The sequence below is a fragment of the Idiotropiscis lumnitzeri genome, chromosome 7 (assembly GCF_059441095.1).
Source record: "Idiotropiscis lumnitzeri isolate Australia: NSW breed Sydney's pygmy pipehorse chromosome 7, RoL_Ilum_1.0, whole genome shotgun sequence".
Taxonomy (NCBI): domain Eukaryota; kingdom Metazoa; phylum Chordata; class Actinopteri; order Syngnathiformes; family Syngnathidae; genus Idiotropiscis; species Idiotropiscis lumnitzeri.
This window is the reverse complement of record NC_142397.1, coordinates 11,384,947-11,408,341: the sequence shown is the minus strand read 5'-3', so window position 1 is coordinate 11,408,341 and position 23,395 is coordinate 11,384,947. Positions and strand designations below refer to the sequence as shown.

General features: G+C 39.8%; 1 protein-coding gene across 5 annotated transcripts in view; it reads left to right on the top strand.

Annotated features, from left to right (window-relative positions):
- The window catches only part of dscamb (Down syndrome cell adhesion molecule b), a 99,068-nt gene that overhangs the window by 18,724 nt on the left and 56,949 nt on the right, over positions 1-23,395 (top strand). For 4 of the 5 annotated variants that reach the window (XM_088300374.1, XM_088300372.1, XM_088300373.1 and 1 more), the window contains exon 3: positions 79-225. In XM_088300374.1, coding sequence (XP_088156500.1) covers positions 79-225 — 147 coding nt within the window. Of the gene's footprint in view, positions 1-78; positions 226-14,660; positions 15,690-23,395 lie in introns of those variants that run through there. The other variant, XM_088300375.1, reaches the window with a different exon arrangement.

Here is a 23,395-nt window from a genome sequence, read left to right as displayed (position 1 = left end):
AGATGAACTTTTTGTGAAGTGAAAGAAAGAAATGACTCACTCACCAAACTTTTTTTATTCACCGTTTATCTCGTGTAGTTTCACGGGAACCCTACACGGTCAGAGTGGCTGACCAGAAGGCTATGCGAGGCAGTGTAGCCGTCTTCAAGTGCATTATCCCTGCTTCTGTTGAGTCCTACGTCAGCGTTGTATCATGGGAGAAAGACACGGTCTCACTCAGCTCAGGTAAGGCCGCGACGTGTCGTGCCTGCAAATAGGATTTTAAATCAAGAACTGAAATGTCTGTCTGGACTTTGCAATGACCGACTCTCCCTTAAATTAAATGCGTCCAAATCATCTGGACAATTCTTTGAGTTTTAATAAACAGATTGCCTATTTTAGTTGTATTTGCACAAAAAAAAAATATCCTCCTTACAAACTCGGCCACTTGCTGAAATCAAAAAATGTTTGTCGTACAACAGTTATTTATGGTTTTCATGTCCATTAATTTGTCTATTCAACTGTAAATTACTCATCATAATTGTGTAAGGAGAATTTAGGCTGGACTGAAAAGTAGAAATTGAAATACTGTAATTTTGTAAAATTAGAACATGTAAAATTAGACATGAAGGGCGTTAATTCGGGATCTTTTAGCTTCCGTGAGCTCTCAATGTTTTTCTACTCAAATTTGATTTGTCTTTCAATTCACATATTTTGGTATTGGCTTCTCTGAGACAAAAATGAATCACGAATAACATGTCCTGTCTATTTTTTTTCAGTTCTTGTTATAACAGCAGATATGAAAATTCATAAATGACAACAATAACTACATGTAAGCATTAAACTGAATTTTAGTTAAGGCGCTCCGATATATTAAGCATTCCAAATACACAAAAAGATTTTGTTAACGATGAATAATGTTTATTTTAGTTCACAATGGGTGTCCAGTGCATTTGTTAAACACCGTTTCTTCCAGCAAAAGTACAAAGTCGCAAAATGATATCCGCTCCGAGATTGCCTCTTTTGGTTCGGCTTGTTTGATGAACGACTAATAAACGTGGGAAAACACAAACGTTAGCCCAAATTATGACTTCTCTCGTAATATTGTTATTTTTCCCCCTAATTCTAAAACCTAGCCTTTTTTTTTTCTCATGTGAGTCATCTTACCTGTTTACCATTTTGGTGTGCCAGCACTGGGACTCACCAGCTCCATAAAACACTGTCTTGGCAGGGGATGTTGATAACTTTCACACTGAAGCTTCCCCTGTCTAATAACATTCTCAACCTCAGTCCAGCGAGAACAATTTACGCGGCATAACAGACCTTAATTGAAGTCATGTGAATCAGCATGAGAACGGGCGTTGACATTTTACTCAAGTTAAAAGCAACGCTTATCTCTGTGATTGCTCCGTGTTCCGCCTACGGGCTGATTTCGCTCTGTACTGGGGCATTCAGGGACCTGTAAGTGAGCACTTGATGTCATTTGACTGAGGGCAAAATCTGGGACTGTGTTTTGGTGGCATTTTAAATGCGTCTGCTCGAGCATGAAGATGTGTCCTCTGATCCATGCCGGAGACTTATTTACTAGCGAGTGTGCCTGACTTACTCACTGCAAGCTGCCAGTTAAAAGACATTGCCTAATGTCACAGAGATTTGGCGAAATATGCAGCACGCAGATATGATTTGGATGTGCAAATGGAGTGACTCATGCAGACGACACACGGGCTGGTGTTCCTTTCGTCTGTGTCCTGAGGATGAAATACCATAGCTCCTATGTCACATATCTCTGGTATTGCTTTAAACAAATCACCTTTATTTTATCGGCAACATTTTTTATTCAGCTCATCTGGCAATGAGCGAAGGTGAATGATGAATTACATTGTAGGTGTGCGGTTCTCTTTAGATTCTTTTGCATGAACGACAATATTGGATTGCTTGTGTTTACTCCAATAAGTATGCAGCAGGCGAGCGCTGTCAAAAGCATGAGCACACGGTCAAAATCACTGCTGCTCTCTGATAAATATTTGATGGTGGATTCTGATGCATGGGCAGATCCACCTCACACTGTTATGGAGCGGCGGTGTGTACTCCGAGGGTGAGCGAGCTGCAAGAGGATACCAACAGAGATTTGACAGTGGCAACGAGGTGTAGTTTGACCCAGCCTTGTTTACCAAATCCTTCTCCAGTTTACTTTCTCTCTCTCTCTCTCTTTTCAATTTTTCATGAAAGAAGACCTGGTCTCATTGGACATAAAATAAAGCTATCTCACAGCCATGTTGAATTATTTATCTCTGGTTTTTGTTGGGAATGGGAACATCAAGCGCGCTTCTCTTGCATTAGAAGGTGAAGGAGAAGCAATCAATGCTTGGAGAGATGCAAAAAAAAAAAAAATGAGCAAGAATCGCGCTGATCGACTTCCATTTCTTTTTTTCAGAATTCAAAACAATACAGAAGCCTCAAATCATTGCCAAACCATTATTAATTGGACGAGGTTTAGAGTAACATTATTAACTGCAGTGCAGGTGTTCAATTTAAAAACGGAGAGATTTTCATTAGTGCTTGTCATTAGTATGGTGGCTGAAATCTGCTCGAGCTGACTTTGGGCAAGAGGTGGTATACACCTTGTTACTCGCCAGTCGCAGAGCACATGTAGACAATTAACTACAGTATTCACACTGACTTTCAAAGTGATGGACAATTTAAAGTCTTCAATTAACCTCACATGCATGTTTTTGCTATGTGGGGAGAAGACTGAGGGCTATCAGAAACCCATGCAAGCATGGGAGGAACATGCAAACTCTGCTCATGAAGGCCACAGCGGAGACTGAAACCAAGAATCTCAAAACTTTGAGCCTGATGGGCTAACTAAAATAACGTAAAACTATACTTACTTTTGAAAATGCCTGATGGATGCTGACGCTATTTCTCAATGGTTGGTAAAAACACTTTTTTTTTTTTAAATCGCTGTTGGATGACATGACTGAAAGAAAAATTGCGCGGTGATCAGATGGCTATTTCGATATCAGGAATAAAAATATAGTTGCCTGCCCTCCCTGCCTTCTGCGCGTGTTGAAGTCTAACGACGTTTCCTTACCGCTTTAGGTTGAACTTCAAATAGTTTGATAGGTTCTGTTGCACTATTTAGCAACATCAGCAAGTGAAATCCACAGAGGAAAGTGCGCCAAAAATCCGTGAATAACCGCTCATTCTCAATGGCTCTAAAATAAATGCATAATTACAGAGTAGGCCCCGTCTTAATTAATCAGCTGTGATTGAAAAGTTAATTAGAATATGAATTACCTCCTAAAATAAAGACTGCTTAGTAGTCATTTGAAGCAGCCTGTTTTGAATGTGAATGTGCGCAACTCTAGCTAACGTTGCAGCTAACATGCCATTAACGGGTCATGAATTTTAAAACGCCGCTCGCATGTACAAGCTTTCATATGCCCTGCTGCTGTCATGTGCTGCTTTTGATAAACAATTGACGGAGCTAATGGAGAGATGAAAGAGACAAAGGGAAGAAAGGCAGTGGAGCAGGAAGGGAATGAGTTGCGCTGTGTTCTTCTGTATTTTATACAGGAGCCTTGTTTTGAAGGGATGCTGTGTTGCAAAACCCACCTTTTGTGCATCAGCGTCCTGTGCCTGAAGTGGCTTATGAAAGGGGGTCGTTTTTATGTTTTTCCATTTATGTACTCACTTTCCTTATCATTCAATATATCATTGAGAGCAACATACTTGGTATCTTGGTTGCAGGAAGAAGACGCAACAACGAATGGATATTGAAAAAGTAGCTAACATGTCAGTGAGACCTTGCACACTTGGCTTGTGCAATTTAACGAGGAAGAAAACATATTCTTTGAGAAATTGGCGTAAAATTGATCTTAAAAGTTTTTTTCTTTCTTTCTTTCTTTTTTTTTTTTTTATGCATTAGTTGTGACCTATCAGCCCACAGCTGGCACAGATCTGTACAACTTCCTAACTTTTGAGTTCTCATTGATTTTTCTTGCTTTTTTTTGGTCTGTCATTCACCTTGGGCTGCTTTCAGAGCTTTTCATGAAATGATTTGGCTTGCCCAAACATTCTGCAATAATTGTGAGAATTTTATTTAAATATTTTTGAGGTGAAAAGCATTGAAAATAATTGGGCACATGCAAAAGGAATAAGATAACATCTTCATTACACTGCAGCCTCTTATGGCTCCTTTCTGGTTATATTTTTGTTAATTCTTTGAACAGTAGTTATGGTGAATAGGCTGCACACAGACAACATACCGACTACTTTAAAAATGCAAAAGGGTTAAGCACATTGACTATGTATCCTATAGAGGTGGTCAATAGATGTCTAAATAATGGATATCAATATTTTCTTCCCTTTACAATGGTCATTGGATTTCACATCTTACAATACTGCAGAGATTATACAAACAACTTGACCGAAATTTGTGCCGCCGTTTATGCGTGAATGCACTTTGTATTTTCCCGACCACTTCCTCTTTGTGACAATCCAACACACGCATATCATCAAGAGCCCTTTGTACCCTTAAAATGCATTTGTTTCAAAAAAGATTTGTAAACAATAAACTGGGAGAATGTCAGTGCAACACAAAACCGTTTAATCAAAACCCATGCTGTCTAGAATGTGTTAAGTCGCCAGAAATAGCCGCGTGTTTTCTTCTGTGTGCACAAGACACTGTGGACAATTTACTACTAATGTAATGTGTACTTCCCCAAAAAACGACAACACTAAATTGAACCAGAAGTTCAATGGGTTCCCTGGAATATACGATGTTAACGTTTTATGAAAGCTATCTTTTTTTTTAATTCTTTGAAAAAAAATTCAATCTTTGTTTATTCAGAGAGCACTGCAGGATATATCACTTGGACCTGTTTATTTTTGGTCTTTTATGTCACACGTATGGACCATATTTTCTGAGAACCACACTGTATCATTTGAATTAATATGGCAATATTTTTCATTAGCCATGCGCCTTTAAGTCATGCATTTACTGAGGCCCAAATTTGATCACTTCTTCTTTTATTCTGTATGATAAATTAGAACTAAACACTTTAAATGACCTTTGTAATTGTTGATAGCCAGTGGTACTTTTATTTTAGTTTTTTTTTTTTTTTGCATTGTGTTTTCTGTTACAATGAGGAAATGGTCATCTAAACCAGTGTTGCCTAATCTTTATCGAGTCAAGGCACATTATTTACATCAGAAAAGTCTCACAGTGCACATTCAGACAAAAATGTCGGAAAAAATATGTCTACAGCAATAATGGTGTGGGTTTTTTGCAAACTGACCCATTCAATACGAAATGTTTGCCTCTTCAGTTGAACACAAAGATGAAGCCACAACTTAATATTATTCGAAAACTCATCTATTGCATGAATGATGACAGTTTTATTGCACCTTCTGCCATCTCATACAAAAGCATTACATTCTTCTGCCTTTTTCTTTATGTTGCTGGCATAGCTTAAATGAACAAATATATTTTTCTGATTAATAATAATGACCGGGCAATTTAATTGAAATAGGATGATGATTTCATGAGCTCTCATAGTGCACCAGTGTGCCACATCACAAGAAAACCATTTATTTCTTGCCACATTACTACATGCATATCATGCTCCATTAGTTTATATATTGTGTGTAAAACCAAAAGTAAAAAAAAAAACAAAAAAACTATTTACAAGCTAATTGAAAAGCAAGTAACCGCTGCTTGTTGCCTCTTCCCCTTCCACAAAGTTGTCTTTTTCCTTTCACTTATCTTTTTCCTTCACTCCTTTGCATCCACCTCCACTGGCCTTCACCAATGCCCTCTTCTCCTTTGCATCTCATTGCATAACCTGCTTGGCAAAGCGCCCTAGTCAATTTCCTACTGTGTAGAAAATGCTGCTTTCTTATTTGCTTTATGCAAATGACTCCATCCAATATTGAGGGCATCTTTGGAAAAAAAAAATCAAAACTCTCTTTAGTTCCAGTTGTACTGAAGTCGTCAGCTACCCAGTTGTGCGTTTTTAGCTTTTAAGGGATAAATGTGCCTCTTGCATTCTGTGCAGGCCTCCTAATGTCGTTCTTCCTTACAGAGTGCTTCCAGCGCCTAATAAAACTGTTGGCTGGCTAATACAGTCACAGTCTTAAGCACACTTAGCAGCAGGGATGTTAAGGATGTCTTCAAATAGGCTACTATAGGTGTTTGGTTGTAAAAGATCACCGCTCCCTGGAATTTATCATGCCAGCGATGTGCCACCGCCTCCATTTTTCACAGAGATTGACAGCGAGGGCACTGAGCGGCAAGCAGAGACGGGGGGGCTGTAAATCCAACACGCCCAAAGTCAGGCCAACCTTGAAAGGAGGCCACCGTGACAGAAATGAGCATGTGAGGGAACAAAATGCAAAGAAATGTATCATGCACATTAGACGGAAGGAGGAAAGTTGTGGAAATAAGAAGGAGATGCTAAAGGTAGAGGGGAGGTGAGTGGGTGAGGCTCTTTGCGCGGTAAACAAGGGGCTGCGTCACGTTGGCCACATGATCTCTTTCTCACTTTCCCTCCCTCCATCTCGCTCTTGCCTTGGTAGACTCCAACTCTCCTCCTCGCACAAACATGGCTTGTTGTGCTTGTTGTTAGGGAGGCTGAAAATGGGTCAAGGCTCAAGCAGGAGTGTGTGATCCTCGCATCGAACAACATTGCAATCGTGCCTAAAGATGCATGCGTGTACGCAATACAGGTACATGAGTCTGTGTTTCAAATTGTATTTTTTAGTCAATATATTTTCATTTTTAAAATTATTTTTGGTGAACAAACTGCAATAATTGAATGTAGATGGTTTGGCACTCCCACGTACATACATTTTATCATAACCACTGTATTGGTTAGTTAGTGGTTGTGTTCGTTATTATGACGCGGATGAGGCTTGCGGAACCAGGGCCAAAAGTTCAAATCTTATTGTTGTCCAACACATTCGACATTGCGTCTGGTTGAGGTGCTGGTTTGCTTCCCGGACATGCAAGAGGTTTTCTTGATCAATGCAGAAAGCCTCTGGCTTCTCTTCAAAACCTGTTTTATTTTTGTGGGGTATAAAACTAAGGTTCCACAATCGTGTGTTTGTGCCGGTTTCATGTAAAGACATATTTTGAAGGCTCACAGAATACAAACAAATCAAAACCAATGATTAAATAGAAAAAATACAGTATTGTTATCACTCGACCGAAATTGTTTTTTTTGGCCAATGCCAAAAAAAAAAAATCGATTGCCAATGAATTTTTAAAAAAAATATATAATGCATTAAATAATCTCCCCATCCAATGTCAATTCCTTGAGTAACATGCCCGGCTCCCTTAAGCATTGCTTATCAAATTAAACACTCAATCTTTTGTTTTTGTATTTTTTATGCGCTTTCTTTTTCCGGTATCATGTGACTGAGATGGCGATAAACTATTTTATTTTTAGATTTCTCAGACAAGCGGTGGTGGATCAAAATCCTGTTAAATTAGCTAACCAAAAATTACGTCTTCAGCAATCATAGTCCACTCATAAGCGTGGTTTCTGTTCCCACTCAATTAAGATGAGGATGTGAGTGTGAAAGCTTTTTTTTTTTTTTCAATATGAGTGACCTCCTTTACCCGAAGTCGTACATGGATTTATCTTTTTCACAGTCCTGCAGTACAACACTGAAAAGAACGCAACCAAATGTTTTTTCACCACTCCCCTCTTGAACACACTGTATAAGCAGCTACCGAAATGCTGACCCCCCCCCCACCCCTTTCCCAAAGTCCACTCACTCACGGCTGCCTGAAAGCTCAGGGAGATGGAGTGATTGTATGCGTGTGCGTGTGTGTGAAGATGCTGCAATTCTGCATGCGATTTTGCGTATATCATCATGTATGTCATCTCTATTCCAAACTGAAAATGCCCTTTGTTTTTTGGTGGTTGGATGCACTCTCCTGAAAGGAATTTAAAAAGGCACAGATTTAAAAAAATAAAAAATAAAAAAAAAGAATCAATAGCGCTGTGCATTAATTACGTTGCTGCCACAGTGAATGATGGGAACATGAGGTGAAGGGTGCATTTTCTGCATTTGCAACATATGAGTGCTGTGAGAGGCGAGTTCAGGGAATTGGAAGAGGATGAGCTGAGACCTCTTTTAGTGAAAACAATATTCGCTTTCTTCACACGTTTGCTGTTGCCTTTGACAGAAGAATAAACCCACCACATTATTTTTAATAAAGTGTATATAAGATTGCAAGACAAAAATACTTTTGACAAGGTTTGATTGATATTGTGTTCATGAATAGTAATACCGTAGCTTTGGGATGGCATGGATCGCATATCTTGAGCTCATGTTTGGTTTCACGGTCTGGCCCTGTGTGTTTTTTTTTTTGGTTTTGGGGAAGAAAGAATTCTTTCCTTTGGCTTTCTGTTTGATGCGTTTGAAGTTTCCCTCTTAGCTATGCTGAAGGTTTGAGGACGTGATACATATTTGATAAGGATCGATAGAAGCGTTACTGAGACAGAGACAGACGGCAATCGATCTCGGGCTGACGTTCCCAAAAGCATTTTAAACCTAAGGTCGTCAGTAGCTCTTTCTTTTTGCTATCACTTTGAGAGACTACTTCGAATAATTTACCGTTGTTTTGACTTTTCTAGAGATGGGTTGAATTAATGTAGTGGGTTCGTAATGTTAGCTGTTAAAGCTAGCCTTTAGCTAGCTACAATATGTTTCGGCCCTTTTTATCAGATTTGTTTTTGATTTATCAGTTTTAACATTACATTGGTTAACTTCTTTTCAGTTGCACTTTTAAAATGTTCAAAATGTATTTAAATCCTCTGCATGAGTTATTTTGCAATATTTCTAATAAGAACAACTTTAGAATTTGAACCAATTAGAAACCCCGAATAAATTGTGTTCAGCCTTGGCGGTCTACTGTATTATTATTTTTTTTAATGGAGTCGTCTCATTGCGTCTTAATCACTGTGCACATAAAACAATAAAAGGGTTTGTTTAGTGACAGGGGACTGAACAACGAGCAACAATCTGGCACGATGGCTGTGATTACCAGCTGATACTCCATACGGATAGACAAATTCAACAACTGTTGAAGCGGGCACTCTTCCATCAGTGTTTACTAATAAACTGTAGCAATATGGCAGCCATTAGGCTGTTTGGGCAGGGGATGATTAGGGTGCTGATAGCTGCATGCTTTGGGAGACTGAGCAGCCTCTCATCTTTAATAGGCAATTTGGCTTCCTGTGATGGGAATGCCCATTTGTTTGTGTTTGTTTTTAACTTGGACTGAGGACAGATTTTTAACTGAGTCTCGGTTTTGACAATTTTGAACTATTACTTACTGTATGTTCTGTGTAGCACGGCCGGGAAACGTCGCTTATTACATTACATATTTAGATGGCAATGATTTTTTTTTTTCAATCCTATTGAACACTGCTTCATGTTTTATGTGTGAATTTGGATATATTGTTTGAGCCTGTCTGTTAAAGGAACATTGTCCACCCTGACTGACTTTATGGATTACTGCAGAGAAACACTGGCAAAAATGGACTGGAGTGGTGCCAGAATTAACCTGGCGCTAGGCCAAAGCACAGATTAGTAATAGGCATGGTGTTGCCTAATTACAGGCGGAACAAGCAATTAATTTCTGTTCATAAACTCTCCTGGATGCGGGATTTGGATGGCTGCTGTATCGGCTCTGTATTTGCCGCATGGGTTGGTGACAGGTGGCAAATTTTGAGCTGAAGCCTTCCCATATGCTCCCTACTGGGGGGAAATGGAGTCAAACTGGGTCTTTAGTCACATCCCGTATGCAAAAGTGTCTGATCCCATCTTAAAAGTGACTGATTAAAATTTAAAAAGCCACTTACAATTCAAATCACCAAGCTGACCTAAGAAGGATTTTTCACCAGATTTTTATTTCTCTTGGCGTCGTCTTCCATCCAATCAAGGATTAAGACACGGCCTTATTCTGCTCGCAGGGTGGTAAATCTGGAAAAATACACTAAATCGCATTGAGCCTCTTTAAAACTTTCGCACAAAGCCTCGGTGTCTGCGGCCTCACGCCGGGCATCTGTGACACTGATTAGACATGATCCTGCTTTGAGAGCACCTGCTGGACACCAATCACATTGAGAAGCCCCGTTCCTTTAACTGAGCTGTTCTTTTTTTTTTTATTATTATTCAATCACACTCACGGCTAATTGTGGTTAACGTAAGCTTTAAACTAGGCAGAGCATGCAACCAGTCAGGTCGTGGTCGGAAAACAAGTTACAAATTAACTGTGCAATGGAAATCTATTGGAAATCTGTAGCGAGTTATCAAATAATGCACTTGAAAGAATAAGTAAAAATTGAAAAAATAAATCAATAAAACTGAGCGGCTTAGTGGTCAGCACATGCAACACGGTCTTCCTCTTTTGCGCAGGAACCTTATTGGTATAAAAAGAAAACAGAAGATTGTTGGCTTTCAGTCCGACACCACCCAAATAAAGCCCAGTGTCTTCCACGCCACGCATCCTAAACGTTTTTTTTCCCAGCTCGTCTAACCCCCCCCCCAACAATCACCTGCCTGCTGCCACCCCTGAAAAAATCAGCTGACTTCACCACAAGGTGACTTTGCATTTTTACTTGATGTATGAGGCGTGAGGCATCATTCTTTTTTTCTTCAAGGCCTGTTGTCTCTCGTCTCAGCCATTTTTTGTTGTGCGCTTTGAGACACACTCACACTCACGCTCACGCTCACACGTGGTCAACTAGCAGCCTGTCATTGGTCTCACCTTGCCATGTACAGCAAGCATCTAAGATCCAAACACCCTGCAGGCTGCTGCTTAAGCAGCGCTGAAGACAAGAAGCCAGTCAAATCCTGTCACAGTGCTACACACTATAGATATAATTTCAAAGATACCGACACCACGTCTGTGATAGGCTCTTAAACGATGCTTCCATAAAGGATGGAATGATGCCGTTCTCATTTGTAATCCCCACCAGTCAAGTTATTTGCGGTCGCGTCGTCACGAGGTGACAGCCAAGAACCGAGTGGCCTTTTTGACAGACGCACCCAGCAATCTTCACATCAGCGTAGGAGCAGAGCCAGCCAATCAGAGGCAAGCGCCCATTGCTGCACATGCTTATCACCTGCATGCAGCTGCGGTCGTCCCTCGGAGGAGGCGAGGTGGTGAGCGAGGGAGATGGGGGAGAGGAAAGAGGCAGCGGGAAGGAACGATGGGACGGAAACAAGGGGGCATTTGTCTTGAAGTGTTGCATCTCTCACTTGCATCATTTAAGAGGTTTGAATTTGAAGACATAGTTTTCATGTGACTATATAATCCTCATTTGTCATTTGCAGAGAATGAGTAGAGGGAATCAATGTTTGTCGAGACGAGAGCGGCGTCGGCCTTGCAATTGTTAAAACGCAATTCGGAGCGGAGACGTGCTTTGTAGCCCTTGTGAAATGAGAGGGGGGCGAGCGAGAAGCAGAGATAAGCTCAGTCTGAATTGATTTTCCCATTACTTTCGGCTGTACTTGAGTTTCCATGGCAACGTGGTCAGGTTCCTTCTGCTTCCTAGAGCAAGTGTAATTGTTGCCTTTCTCACAGCCAAACTCTCAATTTGTCTTTCTTTTCCTCACATTACACTTTATTTGTCGTTGCTTTGGATACATTTATTCAGTGTCTTTAAAAACGCATTTTAATTGACGGGTTGAGCTCTGACCCGTTTCACCAACTCTATACATATAAACAGATTGCATCATATTGTTTAATTGTTGGTTAATGTAATTATGCTTAAGTTAACAATTTCATCAAATACAATAGCCAGTGTTTTTTTTTTTTTATTCCCCAGAGAAATAATACACACATACAACACACACGCATGCACACGCAGTATTTTTACTTATTTTATTTATCCTAAGAATCATAATCGATTTTATTGCTGTTGTTAGAGAGATCCGCATTCACAATTAGGAATTTGGTTTTGGTTTGACGATGCAACATAAAAAAACATAAATGGTAAGAATAAAAATACTATTTTAAGTATAATAACTAAAATATTTGGACTTGTTCGCTCTAATTGGCCCTACCGGAGACATAAAGCTCCAATAACTTCTTGACTATGATTATTAGGACACACAAACCCCTTCACCTCTGGAAAGTGACGGTACAGGCTGGAGTTGTCACGTTCAATAAGACCTTTCAAAAGGATATTTTAATTGGATTTTTCCAGATCTGTCCTTTATTCTACTGACTCATTGCTGAGTGCATAACAAGGCCGTATGAGCTGTTTGCAGCCTAATGGCTCACACCGGGCTGGTACGTTCAGCAAACTAGATGCAACTTGGCTGAGGTGAGGATTGCGCATCTGTTTTAAATGAACACTTTGAGGACTTTGAGGGAAAAAAATAACTGTCTGAACTACTGTATACAAATTGAAATTGCCCATTGTAAGCAGATTTATTTATTAAGATATATTCAGATATTGCTCAAATCCTTGTTGCGAAGTTTCGAACCGATGTCGACGTCCCAAAAAATTAGACCAATCAATGTCTGCAAACAAGACTCAAGGATCGTTTTAAATGTGCTGAAAACACATTTCTAAATATGTCTGAAGTTTGGTCAGAGCTGGACAAAATGTCCTCATTAAAAAAACAAAGCAAAATAGGGCACTGAATGCTATTCTTGTCAGTTAGTTGCCTGAATGATCAAGCGTGATCCGTGTAACACGTAAGCTCCCACAGCTGCGATAGCCTTGGACCCGTCCCAATCCGAGTGAGTTTTCTTGCTCCAGATCAATGTTAATTAATAGACCATATCTCCCTCGGGGACACTCAGGAGGGCAGGCAGAGAATTAGAAATCGCTGTAATTTTTTTTTTGTAAGTAATTTTTTTTTTGGGGGGAGAGACAAACCCTCTGCAATATTTGTATGCCATAACGTACCTCACCTTGTGTGTTCCCCTTGACTCTGACACTGAATGTGCTGTATACCAAATCGCATTTCTTCCGCACTTGTCCAGTGCATGCTGGTTAGCTGGTTTAAAGAAAGCAACACCTTCACTCTCATTCTTCATTGTGTGAAACTGCACTAGTCAGCATGAATATACGAGACGGACTGTTGCGCGACTCCCTCCACATTTTCCTGTTAAAACAAGTAGAAAAAAGAAATTGGGAGCCACGTTTTTGTGGATGCCTGGCGGATAGATAGGCGCTGCATCACTAGCAGTTTCCTCTGAAGTAGGGAGAAATCTATTTGCTTGTAGAAGCTGCTTGCATAATCCTTTAGTTACACTTGCCAGCTGTGAGCAAAGATAGGGCACTGCAGGATTCGGCATGAATATCATTGGGAGGACAAAGAAATGGAACTGATAAGTGTTTGTGCATCAGGTCCTTTGCATAATCCAGGATAATTCATAATCTGATTGCTTTTTTTAAAAAAAAAATCATGCTCAAATGAATCAAGTCATTAATCAGAATGTTTTTTGAGTGTGGGGGGAGGAGGTTCTAGCTCCAGAAATAGAAGCAAAAGTCTTTTTTGGGGGGGATTTCGTTCAAGTCTTTTGGTAGAAAATTGTTTCGTTTGGTTTGTCTTTCTTCCAGCCATGTTTCAGATTTATAGTCAATGGGAGGAACTCTTGCCATGGTTGCCATCGTCTATGAATATCTCTATTTATATGTCCATCTTTAGTGTGCATTTATTGTCTTCCCATTCACAAAGTTGTCTTGTTGCGGTATATGGACAAAAATGAACGGATTGTTTGACTCAAAAACACGTGGGTATAAAATAAACCAATTTTGGGTAAAAAATGGACCAACCCAATTTTCTGGGTTCTTTTTGCAGGAAACGACCCCAAAAATGAATAGTTTTATCCAAAACAACAAACTAAATTGCGCTGTTACATACAAAACAACGCAAGAAGGTGGGTCAGATTGACCCAATTAGTGGATCCGTCTGTTTTTTTTTTTTACCCAGTGTTTTTAGGTTGTTTGCTTGAAAAATGGAATTCCTTCACCTCAGTTTGGCTTTTGTTCAGGAAAATATGCTGTATTATTTATTGTTATTCCGTATGTGAGCAAGAATTCCATACCAGTAACCTTCTTTGTTAAGATGATCCACTATTTTCTTGATTTTCACGAAATGTCTGCCATGGACGTTTTGGATGAGTGTTTACCACAGGTCACTCATACCCAAGTAGCATTAACATTTAATTATACAGAATCGAGAGGTGCATAATGAAAAGGGGGAAGTCTTGACATGCAGGATAACTGAAATATTGATATGTTTGTGAGGTAAATGGCCAAAAAATCTGAGAAGAAAGGGTTGAAAATGGAGGCGATATGAGGAGAGAAAGCACGGCATCGAGGGGAAGACATCGGTGTTGTGGCTAGCCTCCGAGGAGCTTGGGCGCATACTCAATAAAGTGGCGTATGTGTTGTATCTGAGGCGTTGAGAAGGCTTTACAGAGGCCAATCCTATTTTTACAGGAGAGACACATCTTGTTGCTACGCTCACCGAGACGCTCTCTTGCAGGTTGGAGAAGATGGCGGCCATCCACTCAGGGATCTTATCACACCTTCAGATTGGACAGAAGACAAAATATTGGTTGGAAAAAAGGGAGGTGTTTCTGCTGTGTGGCATTTTCAATTGATTATTAATGATTTGATCCATTATACACTTAAAGGAACGTGTTGACACCAGCCAAAATAGACTCTCGACTTATTCATTGCTTTTTGGCAGAGGTGTGAATGCAGTGTGACACATAGTCTGGAAAAGAGGAGCTACACAATGAGGGCTATGTGTTGGGTATATGTGCGACCTCGAAGATTAAGCCCCCGGATTTTAGCAAATTTTAGAAATAAAATTATTTTTTACCCATATCAACCGGTCACCTTTGTCGCCAAGCTTTATTAACTGTTCGCCCATTGCCTTAAATAACTGAAACAAATAAAAACAAAAATAATTTAACCATGCTATAATCCGTAATTATGGATGAAAGCCCATTGTGCAGAACCAACACTGTGATGTTTGTGTGTCAGTTTTGTCTGAAGAATGTCTTTTATGGTGCGGCATAGGCAGATAAACCAAGTTTACATGAGCAAAATCACTGCAGTGGACAGACAAAATTATGGCAACCGAACAAGTCAGTCAGATTGTCTTGAGGTCTTGTTTTGCATGTTGTCTCGTCCAGATGTTGTCAATTATACGTCAGATTAAGAAGACTGGTGTCGGATTAGCCAATCCTGAGCCAGAAACATTCTCGATTAGATTATAGTATATGGACATCTGGGTTGCTGCAATGGCTCTGCTGAAGCAAAATAGTATTAAGTCAGCGAGACACTACACTAGCAATCAGCCTCAGGGCGGGAGGAGGATGGGGATGCGGAGGGTGGATGAGAAAGTTTTACGACTTCTAAATTGTACAAGCAACTGATGTTATAAAAAAATGTTCTGTATGAAGTCGCACAACTGAATTTAAATGAGGGTTGTGTGCATCTTCACACTGTCCCAATATTGTGTATGAGTTTGTCTGTTTAACCGATCAGTACTCAAGTACAGACAACGGTGCCTTCTAATTCCTTCTCCCTTTGCTCAGCGTTTGTGCACAGGCCTCCCGGCAGATAAATGCACAGAGATTACCTTCTAATTGCTGCCTTCAGCCCGGCGTACTCACTGGAGTTTCATGCTGTGTTGACTGTTTTTGTAACGAGGTTGGTGTCTCCGATTTGGAATGTGATGTCCTGAAACATTTGCAGATAAAAAATGAAAACACGGATGTATCCTGATTTCAAAGCAATACAAAAAAACAAAAAAACAAATATTCAGACTCTTATATTCAGACCGCTGATGTTGGGCAGGTCCCTATATCACAATTTATGTCACTTTAATGACAAGTTTATAACAAAATAAAAAGGACTATTATGGAGAATCATCAAAAACTGAGGCAGTGTAACTAAGAGAAACTTTTTGCATAATGTGAAGGACTGGTAGTTGCTAGTTTGACACACACCTTTTAAATATCAATATTTATCAAATTATTGATTGGTAAAATCATCTTCTCATCACCCTTACATCAGCATGGTTGTCTCCACAAATGCTATGGTGTGATCATGAAATACAATACTAACTATATGTATACTAGTTTTGTTTAAAAAAAAAAAGTCATTTCCAAATGCAAGTGTGGTTTAAAAAAGAGAACAGCAGCCCAAAAAGTTAGATGCGGGTTTTTGGTGAATCCCCAGTTCTTAGAGTGTTATGATGACCTGGAACCCAAATAAATATACGTTTCATATCATATCACATGAAAGATTTGATGGATAACATCAATATTTTGATATCAGAAGCCAGCAATAAAAAAATGATCAACTGTTTTTCGGTTATTTTAAAAGGGCGGATGGTAACAAAATTGCTTGCAAAACTCCAATATTATTAAAAGTCCATTTGCAATTTTGGGGTTTTAGCAAGACACCTGAAGTCGAAGCTCATGATTTGCCTTCATGGACCACGTAAAAAATATGTGGTGGACAAAAATGATCTTTGTGAAGGCTATTGGTTTTTTTTTTAAAGATATTACCTTTACATAACTTTCTTTAATTCGTCTGAAAGATTGAGTTGATCTCCTCTGATAGATGCTGCTGTTTTGGATTTCAGCAGAGTTTAATCTGGCTCAGAATTAACCTCACATCTAACACCTCTGTGAACAACAACGCTTATGAACCGAGAAAATTATGCCCGTGGGAAAAGGGAGGTGTCTATTTATGGGAGGCATTTATTTGTGTTAAGTGGATGACGCATCTGACGTCAATTAGATGGACGACTACTATTTTAGGAAATGCAGCAATGGTCGATGTGAGTGGTGATGCACACAAGCTGGATAACACCACACACCTTCTCTACTGTTGCTGCTGTTTGTTTGACGGCGTCAGCAAATTTTGCATGCGGATGACATCAGTCAAACAAATACGAGACACTCCTCTTATGATGAGTGATGAGGATCCTTATATGTGACATCATCGAAGGTGACAGTGTGATTTGCTGTGGATCGATACAGGAGGCCCAGCTTTGTGACGACGTCTATTTCAGGCATTGGCATTGATGACTTCTCTGGTTACTCAACTATTTGCAGTGATCAAGAATCGTAAAAAAAATGACGCCCAATCTCCATCCCCAACCAGCGCTGCGTGCTGCATGCAGTATAACAGTGTATCCACACACGTGTGACTCGACTTGCACTTGTCACAATTTTCCCCGAGGTGTGTGCATGTATGCCATGGCTGATTCAAGTTAACCCAGACGAGGTGTCTGTATGATGCACCCTGCCCCTGCATGCCCCCCCCCCACTCCCTCTACCCTTCAATCACTCCATTCCTTTTCTCCTTCCTCCCGGCGTGCTGACAGAACAGGAGAATGCTCCCTCAAGGTCTCACACCGACCCCTCACCACCACCACCACCACACCCACTCCCACTCCCGAGGGTGGCGTTTCCTTGGAAACAGTGTCAGAGTTGACTGGGTGCTTGCAGATAGATGGCTGCCCTTTATCGGACTGAACCACTGGGTTATTGAAAGCAACCAGACTGGACCGGTGCACATGCACCCCTCTGTTTTCACTCTGAATCAAACATCCCACCCAAGCTGAGAGTGAGGCAGTTTGTATGCATTTCTCTCTTTTTTTTTAATGCATCCGTGTCCATTACCGCCTATGCACTGTGGTATCAGTGGAGACTGATCAGCACTTTGTGTCACCGAACCGGATATTTCAGGGAGCTCCATCGAGCTAAATCTCTATTCCTGTGCGTCCTTGACAGAAAAACAAAATGGAGACTGAGCTTTTGTTTGCATTGTCTCCTGCCTCTTTGAAGGCACCATGCTCCAGTGAGACTGAATTTGATCTGTCATTTTCATTGAGTGTATTACACCACCCAGATTTATGACTTCAGTAACTGCCTGTTGAATAATTGAAATGCAAACAGTCGCAATGTGGTATTGAGGCCACACATCATCACAAGACAAACCTGACGCTCTGTTATCAAAGTGGAGCTTCATTATTATTGGATCTAGTAATAATAATAATTCATACATCCATGCAATCACAATGTAAAACCTCAAACAAATAATTAAATTTAAATACAAAAGTCCTGAATGTTTACTTGACAGTAGCATCTATTTTACCCGTTTCATTTTCACATAAATTAACAGTGAATTTTTGGACACACTTTTTCATGCTAATAAATTAGAAACCATGTCTACACCTTTGATTGGTCATGTACATACAAAACTATAAATATTTAAATATATAAACTATATATATATATGTATATATATATTATATTATATTATATATTATATTATATTATATTATATTATATATATATATATATATATTATATTATATATATATAGTTTATATATTTATATTATATATATATATATATATATATATATATATATATATATATATATATATATATATATATATATATATATATATATTGATCATGTCTATAAAACATCATTGCAGCAGGCCCGTACGTCGAACACACACATACACACGCACGCACGCACGCACATTTGCAGCATTATATACAGTAAGTGATTTCCTCAGGCTGATCCAGACTGAGTTTACTCGTATGCAATAATCCATCTAAGCAGCATATGGGCAAGGCGGGGGAGCAGGATTAGACATCCAGAAAAAAATTAAGATACGGCAAGGAGCTGCAGGTTTGTATTGGGGGTGGGGGGGATTCTTGGGGGCGAATTAGGGGGAACTGTATTTATGAGTATGTTCCAAATGTTAATGATGTGGCAAGACATCAAAGGTCAAGTTTAGGTAAGTAGTTATAGTCATGTGTCAGTGAGTGACAAAGTCCTGTGATGGTGTGGAGGTGGTGCTTGCATGATGCTTTGCTGGGAAGTGATCAACATTATATCATCAGCTGTTTGATAACGAGGCCATGCATACTGTCAGAGCATTTTCCTAATTTGGATAACACCCCTGCCTCAGAAAGACTATTTGACAATTTTGTCATCATTTCATCTCTTCTTTTTCTTCTGCTTGATTTGCATCAATAAACCTCAGTAAGCAAGGCATTGTAATGCCTAATTGGGCGGTAATGAGCTGTCGCATTATGCAGAGTGCTGAGGTTCAAGCTTATTAGTTGCTTGGTTGCCCATAACATTTTCCTGTCTTCCTTCTGTTGCTGGAGTGTTGCATGTTGTCAATGAAATCTCCCTCCTCTCTCCCCTAGCTGCTTCGTCCCTATTCTTCTCAGCCGTACCCTCTCACACCCGCTCCAGGCTAAAAATAGTCTCCTATTATCCGTGAGGCCGAGGCCATGTACAGTGAGGCAGCAATCAGCTTGGCGGCCATTGCACATCAAGATTCGCAGTAGCTGTCAAGCCGCTAATGGCATTCTCTCGACGTTACTCAGAGCCCTTCTGCACCGAGAGGAGGATTCTATTCTAGGATCATCGAAATCAAAAGTTGTTATTATGAAACAGTGCAGTTGCTCGCACAATTACCATCTGTGACCATTTGCAATCATTCATAAATAGAGGTGACTGTATCTTTAAATGCAAATACTCCGCAGATTTTCCCAAGGACATCAGATGCCGTGTTCTACTTGTTTCCCGTTAAATGGGCCCACGTTGTCTCTCGTCTATAGACAAGTCTGCAAGGTAAAGCCATTTCTCAGTGTTGTCTTTGTGCTAAGTAGCACCACGCCAGCGCCTCATGACCTTCAGGCCTCCTTGTGATATCACATTTTCATGTGGCAGTCAAAGGCAGTGGAGCCGTGCTGCTCCCTGCAACAAATGACTCTCAGCAGATAAAAGTGAACCTTTTCTATGTCTGACTTGCGATGCTCAGTGTGGATGTGATCTGAGGGTCGTCACATTGCCGCTTTTCTCTTTTCTTCTTGGAATTATGCGCTTTGTTTCAGTCCCCCTGTACACGTAAGACAAAAGCAAACAAGTTAGCAGCTGCTTGCTGTTTGATAGTCTTGCCTGCAGGTGGTTTCCATGAAAATCATGACTTGCTATGACTTGATGCTGCCCGAGGGGGTAAACGCACGGTATTTATACCAGAACCTTTCCCTTCGAAATCTCTTGAATTAATGACAGAGGAATATTCCCACTCCCTTTTCCAGAGTCAGTGGGATGATGCCGTTCACATGTTGTCACATTCTGTAACACACAATAAAGGACCAACTGGAAGCGTGAGCCTGGCTGTCATTACCCTGCATGAACGGGTGCTCCATCATCATCTTGTTGACTGACAGCGGTGTCTGATTAACATATTGACTGTAATAGACTGTCCGGCAGGCCTTCTAAATGACTGACTTAAGTGAAGACTCACTGACTGCCTGCCTGGCTGGATGAGCAACCTGGTAGCTAACACAGCGCACTGACTTAATCATTAACGACTGAATCTACTGACTCCCTTCGCCTTAACTAATTGACTTATCACACTTCAAAGGAAGGAAGTCAGTGATATCATCAGCGTGACCAGACAAATGGGAACTGCATTTTAATTTTTTCCCCCCATTAACTTTGATATTAAACGAAATTGTCAACTATTAAAATTGCATGGGCCTACGTTTGAAATGGTACACACCCTATTCCCAGAAGTTTCCTCACCAACAGAGGTGCACTAATTCCTCTTGCCTCATCTGTTAATAACTACGGCAACTCAAATATAGTATTTATATTGCACTGCAATACTTATATATATATATATATATATATATATATGTATGTATGTATGTATATGTGTATATATATATGTGTATATGTATGTATATATATATATGTATGTATATATATATATATATGTATGTGTATATATATATATATATATATATATATATATATATGTATATATATATATATATATATATATATATATATATATATATATATATATATATATATATATATATATATATATATATATTTATTTTTTAATGAAGATGAATTTGGAGTGTTCAAACCACTTGCCATGCATGTTTTTTGAACGTGGGAGGAAACCGGAGTAGCCGGAGAAAACCCAAGCAGGCAAGAGGAGAAGATGCAAACCCCTCACAGGAAGGCCGGAGCCGGAATCGAACCCACAACCTCTGCACTCTGAGGCCATCGTGCTAATCGTGCCGCCTCCAAACATCAATGATTCTTTTAATTCTATTGTGGTGTTAACTTTCAATTCAATTCGGTCGTTAAACTGTATTTACATTTTTTTTTGTGGTATTTAGTATTGAAAATTCCTGATACTGGTGGTTGGAGGCTCGCATGACATGCCTCAGTAGAGACATTTGGTGGCAGTAGAGCATGGAGAAGAGGAAATGTCCATTGTTACCGTCTGATACAATGATCACGTTTTGTTGGAGACAAGACATGATCATGATTAGCTGTTTTTCAATCTTAATTCAATCTCTCAGTTGTTACATAATGTGCTTTAAGAAAATGTGTTCATATTTCAATTCATGGTGACTCCCCTGTGGTTGGGGTTTCCCAAGTGTGTTTGGGCATATGGAGTCATGTGGCTACATTTGTGTAGGGATGTAACCATGCATGTGCATGTGCAGGGTGACTCATAAACCATAACACTGAAGTCTGGCAGTGACAGCTGCTACATAATCAGATTAGTGTTTCAATTTGGGCGTGTTGTGTATTTGTGTGTGTTAATGTCTGGTCATTTCCATTTGGAAATGCTCTGCTGCTCTGCTCTGCTCGCATATCTGGCCATCAGCGGACAGGAACCTCGAAGGTCGAACACAATCCATTCTGTCATGAAAATTATTATAATCATAATCAGAGTCAGGGTGTTGTTGTCATTAAACCATTATTAAATGTACAGGGTTATTCAATTTTAAGGGTTTCACTACGCACTTACTGTTGGTCTGTACGCGTAAATAGGGCCCTTGTCTGTACGCAAGACTGCACACATACACACACACTTAATAATCTGAGGAAAATACAGACGAATTTAAGAGCAAATGTAGCGTGTCAATGAGTTGCACAGACTGTTTTTGCATATTCTGCTCCATTTCATAGACACTGCATGTGCATCTGTTCCTTTCTGATGCATCTGTCATTTTTCATATTCTTCCCCTCATGTTATGTGCAAATTAATGTTCACAAGGACTATGCATGCTTTTGATCGTTTCCTTGAGACCATCTTATCGCAAGGTGATATTATTATTATTATTATTATTATTATTTAATGTAAAAATTTAGGGATGGGTCAGTAATGATTCCAGGTTATCAATATCGGGCCGATAGGGACGACGTATTGAGTTTTGCGAAGGTTGCCGATACCAGTCACCGATATCAGTTGCTGGCGCCCTCTTCTGGCTGTTCGACGATCAGGAAGTAAATGGCTTGTGTGGCTGACAAAATGTTTTTCCATACCATACTTATTAATATAAGAGGTATTTTTCTGCCGGATGGTTGTATTGTATTTTACCTTTAGACCATTTCATATTTTTCAATATCTTGAATAGTTAAAGAAATCACTTCATCATACCTTTTGGCTGATATAATATCAGTTAATATTCTGCCTTTTGCAAGAAATAAACAAAATGACTATCCTTAAAATCGTCATTTAATAGAAATTTTATGTATCAAAAATACGAGTGTTTTTGTCACTTGGTATCGGTGAGTACTGAAGAGTGGAGTACACCAAGTCCAAAAAAGTGATATCAAACATCTTTATAAAAATTGCATCCTTTTATCATCATTACTTCAGAAGAGATGACATGAGCGAGGCGGAGAGAGACAGGAAAATGACACGAGTATGTATTCAGGACTTTTACCTGCTTTCTGCCAGCTGTCATGTTTGACCTGCAGTCACACACCCCGCTGTTTGAAACGGAAATTGAACCCGTGACCTGAATCAAATCATATTTCTTGGCCAGCTGGTTGCCCCTGTGTGTGTGTGGGTGTTGTGTGTGCGTGTGCAAATCTGTATGTGTGTGTGCTATGCCTCCAGTGTGGCCAGTGCGTCCACCACAAGGGCATTGTGTCACCTCCCAGCTGCTCTTTATCAAAGTCTTGCAGAGCAATGTGGCCTTGCAAAAGGTCATCCGCACCACAGGAGGCAGCGTCCACATCCCACAGCAGTGTTTGCTCAATGCCTTTTTATGATTTTAGAGGTAGGGTCTGATCCTTTAGGTTTTAGTTTTAGTTTTTTTTTAAATTATTATTATTAGGTACAACTTCACACATTAAAAGTCTGAGGTAAAAGTGACAGATCCAATGCTTCAAAAGCAGTTCTTTTAATTGGTTGCTTTTGCTCTCTTATAGCGTAGTTGGCACATGCGTCCACTTTAATGCAAGTAGACTATTGAAAGAGACGGATGGCAGAATTCCAGTTGGCTTTACAAGCATGTCAATCAATTGGTTTTAATCTTAGCTCCTCT